Source organism: Bos indicus, chromosome 8, assembly GCF_029378745.1.
Source record: "Bos indicus isolate NIAB-ARS_2022 breed Sahiwal x Tharparkar chromosome 8, NIAB-ARS_B.indTharparkar_mat_pri_1.0, whole genome shotgun sequence".
In the NCBI taxonomy this organism is placed as follows: Eukaryota; Metazoa; Chordata; class Mammalia; order Artiodactyla; family Bovidae; genus Bos; species Bos indicus.
In genome coordinates this window covers 30,047,194-30,058,937 of record NC_091767.1, presented here as the reverse complement: position 1 = coordinate 30,058,937, position 11,744 = coordinate 30,047,194, and the positions used below count along the sequence as shown (strand labels likewise).

The 11,744-nt window shown below is 38.9% G+C and overlaps 1 protein-coding gene across 10 annotated transcripts in view; it reads right to left on the bottom strand.

Annotated features, from left to right (window-relative positions):
• Positions 1-3,943: 3,943 nt before the first annotated feature.
• NFIB (nuclear factor I B) overlaps positions 3,944-11,744 on the bottom strand; it is a 257,801-nt gene continuing 250,000 nt past the window's right edge. For 8 of the 10 annotated variants that reach the window (XM_070794542.1, XM_019965916.2, XM_019965919.2 and 5 more), the window contains one exon: positions 3,944-10,553. In XM_070794542.1, coding sequence (XP_070650643.1) covers positions 10,424-10,553 — 130 coding nt within the window. In that variant the 3' untranslated portion in view covers positions 3,944-10,423. The remainder of the gene's footprint in view (positions 10,554-11,744) is intronic. The other 2 variants (XM_019965923.2, XR_011568030.1) reach the window with 2 other exon arrangements.

Here is an 11,744-nt window from a genome sequence, read left to right as displayed (position 1 = left end):
TGTTTTTTTTAATTTTTGCAATGGAAAAGAATGTTTATGTGTACAAACAGGCAGGATTATCTATCTTATCATCTAATTTGAACATTACTTTGGAACTGATTATTTTCCTAGATTATGACACAACTCCAACAATGTTTCACAAAAGTCTGCAGTTAAATTAATATGGAAGCTACATGTATGCTCATACACTCTCACTTCTGCACATCCCTCAAATTCCAGGTTACATTTAGCTTTGTATGGAATATTCTTTAATAGGAATCAACTCTTTCTGGTACAGAACAACTAATTATTCATGATTCAACCAGTGTTGCTGATTTAATAAGTCAAGTGAGAATGATAAGGCAATGAAGAAATGGGGATATTTAAGTATTCTGGATAATTTGGTTTAGTATGGCAAACACTAGGTTATTCATGTATTTGTGTTTTTACAAATTAGCCAAGGAACTGTAGTAAAAATGGATTTGGGGCTGAAACTTATATTACAATATCTCAATTTGAATTTGTAACCATGATAAAATTCCATCAGTGTCACTTCTCTTTTATGTTCCTCGGATAAGTGTAAAAACCACTTACTTTTTGTACTAACAAAGAGAATTTGGATTCTGGAGGAGTAAAAATGTGAGAAAGAGTAATTGGAAGAAACAGATATGATCAGGGCAGGGTGGATCTGACTCACCTTCTAAGTCTCTCTTTCTGAGAATAGTCTCTTTTCACTCTGTACCTTGAAGGGTACTGGGCTGCTGGTGGAGGTGACAGGCATGGATCCAGTGTAGCCCTGGGCTCGTTTACTTCTGTGGTCACCCTATTTGGGGTGGGGAAGACGGTGAAGGTGGTTTTAGGGGACAGAACAATCCCCAGCTGTTCTTATTAAATGTGGGCAACCCCCTTCAGGTCATCAATCCCACCATCCCCATTTGTTATCTCTGCCTCTTGACACAGTTATGCTACCTGCCCTGCCCTCCCCCAACCACCCCACCCCCCGCCGTAAGAACTGTGACCATCTGCACTTTTGACCCTCACAGCAAAAAACTGCATACTGCAAAGACTTCTTCAGACAACCCAACCAAAGAGAATAATCTGTTAAAAATAACAGTGGTGAAAACTTGGAAAATGCAAGTTTCCACCTCTATTTTGCCCTCAATCTCTCCTTTAGGCCCTTAACATGGACTACTTTGGTCCCATTAAAATCCAGCACCCCATGGTACTCCAGAGAGGGGCATTTTGTTGACATGGAGGAAAAGACCATTTTGGTGTAAGAGACACCATGAGCATCACCAGTTTCCAACCTTGGACAGAAAGAGCAATTTTGGACCACCTGAGGATGATATGGGGATATTTGGGATTGGGTGAACAGGGAGTGAGGGGAAAACCAAGAAGGGGGAATTCTACAGTGGGGAGTGGAAGGAAAGACAGAACATTTGCTTCCTGTCTCATGGGAGCAGCTACTGTGTCCTGTAAAGACTTTGAGGGATCCTCCGTATGAAGTCTGGAAAGCTGCATATCTCAGGCTTATGCAGTTTCTCCCAGTCCACTGCAGATCTCACCACCTTATCCAGTCCCCACCTTGAGAGGAAAGAATGGAGTGTCATGTGGTGGAGCACAGATGCCAGCTGTCAGCTTGTCCGAGGCGGGAGGAGAGTCAGACGCTGCACTCTCGCCTGGGGTTTCCTCTGCTCTCAACGTCTCTCCGTTCAGTTCTCACGACTTTTCTCTATTTGAGAAAACTTCTATTTCTTGCAAATTCTTGTGTGTCCTATAAAATAAAGCTATTTAGAAAATTAACAGACTTAAGAAATCAATGCTTTTCTTCGTTCACAAAGAAAGCAAATTGGCATCACCTGAAGGGAACTTCTAGAAACTAAGATTGGGTCATGTACAGGTATGCAGTTTCCATTCAAGCAATGGTCTCTTGGAAGGACTCTGTTGAATAATCTCAGTACAGACTTACTGGCTGCCACAGAATTAAAACTAAAAGGGAAAGGAAGTGATGCTCTCCAACCAGTAGCGATTCAATTATTTTCAAATCACAACACACACACACACCAAAAGCCAGTGAAAATAATTAATGGCCTTACATCTTCAACTCTAAAAGAAACAAACTAATCCATTTACTTCTGACTAATGGGTCATAAAGCCTTATGGTGATAACAATAATAATAATAATAGTAATAAGAACTTACGTACTGTAAGAACTGTACATGCACAATCTCATTTATCCTCTCAATAGCTTAATGAGACAGGTACTCTTACTAGTATCTAATTTCACAGATAATGGAACTGAGGTGAAGAAAGTTTATATAACTTGCTATACAGCTGACCATTTCTAGCATTTGAAACAGGCAGTATAACTCTAGAGCAGGGTCTTGAAATAATTGTGTATTCTTCCTCACAGTTCACTGAAGAATTGATGCTTTCTAATTGTGGTGCTGGAGAAGATTATTGAGAGTCCCTTGGACAGCAGTGAGATCAAACCAGTCAGTCCTAAAGGAAATCAAACCTGAATATTCACTGGGAGGAACAATGCCAAAGCTGAAGCTCCAATACTTTGGTCACCTGAGTGCAAATGGCCAACTCATTGGAAAAGACTCTGATGTTGTGAAAGACTGATGGCAGGGGGAGAAGCAGGCAACAGAGGATGAGATGGTTGGATAACACCATTGACTCAATGGACATGAGTTTGAGCAAACTCTGGGAGACAGTGAAGGACAGGGAAGCCTGGCATTCTGCAGTTCAGAGGGTCGCCAAGTCAGTCATGACTGAGCAACTGAACAACTTCCTCACTACCATCTCTCTTCTATCCCCAAATCTTGATTGATGCCAACAAAGTCAAACATGTTCATAAGAGTAAAAAGTCTCTCAACAGGTAAAAATTTTACTTCAAGTATAATATTCTTAAACTATTTCCTAAGACATTTCTTAATCTTCTAAAATATGTAATCACCATCTCATGATGGAGCCTTCCAGAATTCTCCTCTTGTTTTTTCAATAGATTGTGGTCAACTGATTTCCCTGCAACTCCACCCACAGCAGTATAAACCACTATATCAGGGTGATTTGGGGAGATTAAAGAGACCTGAGCCATAAATTAGAGGTGGTGGGATCAGGCCACTGGATTTGTCTCAACAAGTCTTCAATTGGGAGGGTCAAATTCCAGGCATTTTTATTTCTTTTCAATCAAGCTTGCATTAGTTTTGATTCATTCGTGCACAGTACTCAGATGGATCCCAAAACCATTTAAGCTGGTTCCTTTTCAATTAGCTGTTACTGAACTGCAGCTGACTCCATTCAGAAATGCTGTATTCAAGGAGCTTGGATCTGGGATACCGTCCTCAATTTCAGCTCGTGTCCCACCTCCCTGTGAATAAGGAACATTAACCCCCCCCCTTACAATGAAAAGTAGCTCTGCTCCTTGGAAACCTTAGATGCTGCTCCTTTTCAGGCACGGGGAGAAAGGAATTCTTCTTCTCCAGTAGTCACAAAACCACCAAACCCACAGCCACAGGGTGGCCCCAGGACTTACCTCCTCCTGTTGAATGTGTGTGTTTGCGGCCCTGTGGTTTTTCAGTGGAGCAGACCACAGTCCAGTCATCCTGAGCACACATTACATCTTCACCTCACTGCTGAAAGGCCTTTCCTGGTGAGTAGGGGCTGAAATTCTAGAACTGCACTTGCATTTTTACTGCCATTGTTTAGAGAGCTTGTGAAGAGTATACGTATTAGGAATTGCAAGAAGGGTTTACACAGATACACCCATGCCCAGTGCAAAACTGCAAGTACCGAACTGGAAGAGTCACCATCCCAGACGCTAAGAAATTAAACCCATGCTACAAAATTCCCAAATGGAAGGACCAAGATGCACTTCTAAAATACTACTGACCCCAAGACTGGTGCAGGAATAGTGGTGGGACGAGGCGGAGGAGGAAAATAAAACATGAGGCCAGAGTCTGTAGCATAGCTCATTTTATTGTTTAAACAGTTTTTGCATAGGAAATATATCTGCTTCCAGTAATTGACTGCAGTATGAGCAGCTGCTAGCAGTATAGGCTGGATATAACAGTAACAATCACATTAAGTCAAGCTTGATTTACACCAGTTTAAAACTTGTGGCAATTGAGTTCATTTGCAACCCACAAAAAGTACCCAAAGAACGTTATCCTCCAACCGGGCACAATAAAACCTTCGCTAACATTCTGGCCCCTTCTGAGGCTGATCCCAGCGGTCTGAATGCCAGAAATTAAGTAACTGTCATATAATACATCCTACTGCTAAAGGTTTGTTACACGGAGATTGTGCATGTGCCTCTTTTTTGAAAAATTTAATTAAAACACAAGGTTCTGTAATTATGGCCCATGAGGACAAAATGCCAAAAGTTTTAAAATGGATCAACCCTGGTGTGTAGCTAGCAAGCAATAACTGACTACTCGTCACCTACAGTTGTACTAAATGTATCTAAAGAAACACACAGTCCTACAAAAGTTGTTCTCAGAGAAATATCATTGAGGTGGGGGCACCTCTTCCCAGGATGCTAAAAGTTCTATATGATATAAGCACAAATTAACAGCTTGATGAAGACATAATCTACTGCAGCTTTGAGAAGCCTATTCCTGGGATGGAGTTACCCCTCACATTCTACAATGTTGTAGAGATATTTTTTTTTTCCAAGAAAATGTCATTTGAAACATATTTACAACTGAACTCAACAGAGACTGTGAAATTGAACAGGCACTGCTCATTTGTTTGAGTTTTTTGGTAAACATTTTGCTGGTTTTTTTTTTGTTTTGTTTTGTTTGTTTCTTTCTCGTTTTGCATCAACTTTTTTCAGTCCATGCAACTTCAATGCCCTCGATGAAGAATGCATAATAAGCCATACTTCTTGAAAAAAAAAAAAAAAAAAAGACTTCCTTCTGCATAAAAAGATATATTTGCCACATCAGTCCCTGTAGCACAGTTTTCAAAACCATTCTGTCAAAAATACAGTAATACAAGACCGGCTTTAGTGTCACCAGCTCACACTGTCTTCTGTGTACATAGGCCACCATTTATTACCGGTACTGATCATGCAATAAAAGTTATCAGAGGCTGGGGCTGGCGTGCTGGTAGGCTAGTGCCACTGAAGCCTTTTCACAATCTCAACATACATTTGAATTGCAACACACAGATATTTCTAAAGAGTCTTAACTAGTGAACCCTTTTATTATTAAAAAAAAAAAAAACAAACTACTTACAACCATTGAAGAAAGAATTGCAACAACAACAACAAAAAGTAAAAATTGACCGTCTCCAACTTGTCCCCTTTGACTATATGAACAATGTCACCAACAGATCTGTGGCACGGACACAGTACAAAGAGTTGTCATGGCAATGAGTTTGGCTGATGCAAAGGTCATTGTGCAGGGTCAAAGGGCAAAAATCAGTGGTCCATGTTACCCCCCAACTGCAGTGCTCCACCCCACCCACACAATTTCATAAGGAATTAGAAAAAAACAGGGGAACTACCAGAAAGTGCAAAAAATGAAGAAGGCAGCTTTCAGCTCCTTCAGCATGGAGTAGAACATTCAATTTTAAGCTTTTACTATTGAACTTGAATAGCCTGCACATTAAAAAAAAAAAAAAAAAGTTTTCTATAGAAACCCAATTTTTTAAAGTCCAGGAAGCATGCAGCTGGTTAATGTTAACCAAAGACCTTGACAGGAACATGTAAACTATATTGAATGTCATGCTTGGGGCCTATCTGCCAGCAATATTGTAGTTGTTTCGTTAAAAATGAATACTGTACACTGAATATGGGATAACTTTCTGCAGCCTTCATCGTTTCACACGATACATAGAGTTTGAATCTAGGTAAAGAACATATGTCCTGGTGTCACTCTGCTGAAATGTCCCTGTGCAATCTCTTTTGTTGAGTCCTTATGAAGCTACAAGTCACAAATCCAAGATTCTGCTCCCTGAGGACACGTTATGTGAGACATAGCACTGTTTTGTCATTTTCTGCCTATCCTGAATGCTCTGTGAAACAACCTTAAATACCATCACGTAACAATCACAAAAACTTTTGCTAAAGGCCGTTTATACTAATAAAAAGACAGTGGTGCTTCCGACATTCTGAAATGCTCTGAAAACCAACTTTTCCAATACTAAATACAACAAAATAACCTTCATAAAATATAACTTTTCTCCATTTACACTTTTTAAAGGATTAGTATCCTATGCTTTTCAAGCACAGGAATCTGTGAAATAACTCCTAACATGGACAGATTTTTTTTCTTTTTTAATACATAACTTAAGAGCCTGGAGAGTTTTAACTCAAGTCCAGTCTCCAAACAAGGAATATTCTTGTTTACTTTAAAAATGGAAACAACATATAGTTCCATTATAATTGTTAAAAAGTTAGCTTTACAAACATGGGAATTTTAATTTAAAAAAAAATTCTTAACAAAACTATACAGTGTACAAATTACTGTCTACAAGGTAGGCGGTTTGTGAAGAAGACCTTTCGCTCTTCTTGCTACTCGCAGCTTCACAGATTCATTCACATATTTTTTTTTAAATGGAGCTGCCCACCCGAACATTACCCCATAACTATATTGCTATAATTACGATTTTTGCCATGTCTTTATGTACAGTCTCCTTCACTGCCTTATTCTTTTCTTCTCCTTAGACAAGCCCTCAAACGCTCATGTTACTCCAGAGGAAACACTTCAGAGGCACTGTGAGGGGTGGGCTGCAAAGCAACGCAAGGAAAGTTGAACAGTGCCATGGAGCCAGGGGCTGGAGACGCCACCCCCTACTGACGCCCTTGGGTGACCTTCACCATCCTGTAGCTCTGCAATTCTGGGGAGGGGAGGGGCGTGCAAGACCTGCAAGAGGGGGGCCCTTAGTCACAAGATACTTCCTGGTAAAAAGAGAAGGAGGCCAAAATGGACTTGAGATTATATAGAGAGTAGGATCTTTTTAAAGAGTTTTATCTCAAAGGGAAGGGAGAAAAAAAATGATTTTAAAAAAAGCAACACTTGAACTAGGCTTTTGTATTCAAGAGGCAGGCAGGAATACCCACAGTGTGTAACTTATGCAGCTAGAGCTGCTCATTCACTGGCAAAAATTTTAAAAAAGAGAGCAAGTCTGCTCTTAAAAAAATACTGTGTGTCCTGTGAGGTGAATTTGTTCACCTATTAGGTTGGAGACCTGAAGAGCTTGGCTGAGATGATCTGTTTTCTACCAGGGCAAGTCATCACAAAAATGACTGAACTTACTTTTGAACTTGCACTGCCATGATCCTGCTGTGCTTTTCAGCATTGGGGCTATCAAACTGAATGGGCTAATCAAATACAATTCTCAGGCCCGTAAGCATTGTTCTAAAGTCTTCATCATTAAATGATATGCTGTGAGAACAATAGACAGTTTATTTTATTAGGCCATGGCCTGGGGGAAGGGGGTCAGGGGGCTCCTCATGGCAGCCCACCATGCGTCACTAATTCTAAAAGAGTTTCCTTCTAGTAATGAATTCCCTCAATGGAACTGGGGGGCAGTTGGGAGAAGTAAAGTAGAACCAGCCTCCATTCACCCTCTAGCCCTCCCGGGAAATTAAATCCAATATATATTTGAGGTACCATCCCTTAAAAAAAAAAAAAAAAAATCCCATCAGCCTCTAATGGGCTTAATTCATCCACAGGAAAATTCATTTCTTAAAATTCACTATTTCCCTTCTGCTCGGGTTCTCAGTTTAAAAGGGCAGGTAAAATGAAAACATAACAAGACTTATTTATTTATTTTTGTTGTTCTTTAAAAATTGAACTTTGATGTTAATCAAAGTTAGAAGTCCAAATACATTTAATAATAGCAACCCTCTGTTCAATCTTCTGGATATTTAAATAATATATCTTTTTTTCCAAGCGTACTACCATCCACTTGAAGTAGTGAGACACAGGTAAATCACAGACTACTGTTCACAAAATGAAATGGGGAAGAGAAGTGGTGGGGAAAGGATATGGGAGCACCCCCTCCAGCAGGATGGCAGATTTTAGAGGAGAAAGTAGACTCAGGTGTTACACCCCTAAAGTCGAAACATCTGCTAAATGTACTTCTCAACAACTATCTTTGCCAAATATGAGACAGGCTCATTCTCCACTGTGGATCCGAAACTTTCAAGAAAAACGACCACCCCCAACAACAACAACAGAAAGATAAGACCATTTGTTTTAAGCCAAGTCTGCCTCCAGGAGAACTGGTTGTGTTCACTTGTTCTTACTCGTTTGTTGTTATGAAAACCAGAAATGAGTTCAGCTTGCACCCCAGGTGGGGAGTTCGAGAGGGGGAAACCTGTGTTTAAGTTGAAGTTTGTCACAGTAGGCAGAACAGTCGCTTTGCAGCCCAGGCCCATCTCAGGGTGCACTGCTTCACAGCTACACTGTAAAGTGTTAAAAATCCTCCCACCCACCCCAGAATATATATATATGTCTATTAAAAAAAATCCCCTGTCCATCTCTCAGTACACAAAAGGACCTCATCACACTGCAAAAATAGCAGTCCCCACTTTGGTCAATTAAAACAAACAAACAAACAAAAAAAGCATACATTATTTTTTTTTAAATCTGTGTACTTACCTATATAACCAATACAGCTAAAAGCACTACCTACATAGGCAAAACTTGGTATTGCATAATTCGTATAAATTTGCAACCCCTCCCCCCCAAATATTAATTGGAAGATGAAAAACATGAAAGGTTAATAGAAAAAACACCAAAATACTGAAAATATTGCTGGTCGATTACAATTTTTAAGCGGCAACTATACACAGCCATGATATGCTTTATAAATGTGAGATAAAGGTATAACTGTCTAAAAAATCCATGATGTCACACATTTTTCTTCGTCTGGAGTACAAAATATTTTGTCATAAAAATGGTAAAGATTTAAAATGATAATAAATGCAGCAAAACAAGTGTAGTGATGTCACTTTTTTGTGTTTTTTTTGTAGTTTTTTTTTTTTTTGTCTTTTGTTTTTTAGATTTCAAGGCAAGGCACGTAATGTGGACATTATATCTTCGTGCAAATTAGGATTACTGGAAAGAGTATTTTTAATTAAAATTTTAAGAGACATAGAGGCAAAAATGTGTCTGCCCATGCACACTACAGATCTGTCAATACAAGAAGTTTGTTGAACAAGGCTAATGTCTGAAAGCACCATGCAAGTATTCAGCACCCTGATTACATCTGTTTTCTCAAGAGTGCGTTTTTACATCCTACACCCTGGCATTCCCAGTTTGTAAACCGTAAGCTTTACCCTTGTGACATGGATTTGCCTGCCTCTTTGTCTCTAGAATGCAGATTTTACAGAACCTTTTGTACACCCTATGGGTTCTTGATGCAACCAGTAATTTTAAATAAATAAATTCTACCTCCAAGGAGGCTGCAGCTAAACCAACATAAGTGCTGTGTTTTCATTAAATTTTTTTTTTCCCTCAAGCACATGATTTGTCTTGATTTAATGCCTTTTTACTGCCCTCAAAAACTGAGGGGAAAATAAATTCGTTCAAAATTCTCTTAAATTCTTTTTAATCCCCTCAATTTAGAGTCCAAGGGCTGAAGGACTTATAATCATGATTCCCCTTTAGATATAAATTTATAAATTGCACTTGCCTCTGTTAAGTGTTTCTTTTGTGGGGAAAATATTATATTAATTTTTACTGTTGCATGCAGAGATAACACTTCACCTACAAAGAGGCATTTCTTCCATAGAGCCTTTTGTGTTCAAACTGTTTTTTTTTTTTCTTTTTTCTTTTTTTCCTTTTTTTTTTCTTTTTTTCCTCTTTTTTTCTTTTTTTTTTTTTTAAGATTTCAAACTGGGTTACACACTGGAAAAGGCTGGGTTAAGGGCCAAAATTTAATAAATCTGTACTGATAACTAAAGGCTACAGAGATTTCTTATATATTTCTTTTAACTTTTAGAAATCAGAGTGCTTATAAAATGGCTGGCTCATGGCTCTGTCACGCCCAGCACCTCTGATGCCGCCTCCTAGCCTTCGTTGGTGAGATAACCAGGAATAGTGATTCCATGCGTAAACAACAAGATACTAAACCAATAAAACTAGCTTATCATGCAAATATTAAGGCATCTAGAAAGTCAGTTAAAATATATTGTCATAGAGACAGAACATCTATTTCCCAGCGGACTTCATGTAACAAAGGCTACTTTGCAGGGGCTGCGAACTACCATCAGTGAAATACCATCGACCCTTTTTACGTCATTACAGTTTCAACCTTAAGGGAATTAGTGATTGTAAGTGCTGCGATTGCTGGTCTATTATCTTCTTTCTTCAGTTTCCTTCCTTTCTCCCTTTTTGTTTTGTTTGTTTTGTCCAGTCTTCCTCTTTTCCTTTTTTTAAAAAAAAATTCTTAAACTAGTGTTGTATTTCATTTTTTCCCCTCAGTTGCTTGTTTCTGCTTGAAGGAAAGGTTCTCCGATTATGTTCAAACCGTAATTTTGGACATTTGCCGGTAGGATGGGTGTCCTATTTGATACTTGGAAAGGAACCAAGCTAGCCCAGGTACCAGGACTGTCGGCAGGAAGGGGGCAGAAGAGGGGCAGGAGGGAGGGAAGAGAAAAAGAAAAAAATACGTTAAAATCTATAACAATATTAGAGACATAAATTCCATAGGCATCAAATTACTACTATAACTTTTCCAAATTAGAGTCTAATATGAGATACATGTGCTTATAAATTATACATATTATGCATATATAAACTACATGGTCTATTTCTCTTACAGATGCTAAGACTATTGTGAGGCAGAAAATATCTCAAGTAAGACTCATCCACAGGTAAACTCTAATTGACTGAGAGAGCATATTCTTCCTAAAATATTTGGTCCGTTTTGATGTAAATATAGTATGATTTTCTGTCAAGAAGAAAAGAGCAAATCTACAACAGTATCGATATACTTTGCAAGTTATATTCTGATCTTGTTTTAATTCACAACAGTTGTGATGTATTTCAGTCTTTTTACCTGCCTATATTTACCAGCCATATTGAAAATGATTCCTTTTCCCTCAAAATAAGAGAAAGTATATTTTCCAGGAAGGCCGGTGCATAATACTTAGTTTGAAGCTGACACCAGAAACCTTTTCCTCCCTGTCAGTCATGTTTCCACACCCCAGCTGCTCTGAGTTTGGGAGTTGGGAGAGGGGTGTGGGTAGAGCTCCACAGGGAGTAAGCAGAGGAGAGTCTTGCCCGTCTCCAACTGACTCTAATTTCACCTATGCTGTATTTGGGGTTATTTAAAACAAAAAATTTTGAAAAACAGTTGTCTAATTGCTACTGGCATTAGTTCAATTCAGTTCAGTTGCTCAATCGTGTCTGACTCTTTGCGACTCCATGACTGCAACACACCAGGCTTCCCTGTCCATCACCAGTTCCCGGAGTTTGCTACTGGCATAATCCCTCATTAAACAAATATCACATAGAGGAAAATAACACAAGACCTACATATCATAGATAACCCCATACCATACATTTCGAGTATACCTAACCAGACGCATTGTTAGTTTCAATATTCAACTTGGAGTGAATGTCAGTTAAGTAACAGCTGCACAAATAATCATGAACCAAGAAAACACCCAACTGACAATTCCATACCCAGTTTTATCATGGTCTGGCATGGAAACACAACTTCAGTGTTTTAAATTTAATTGATCCTCTAAATTTAATTTACATTCTTTTCTTTATTTTTAGAAGCAAGAAGTGAGA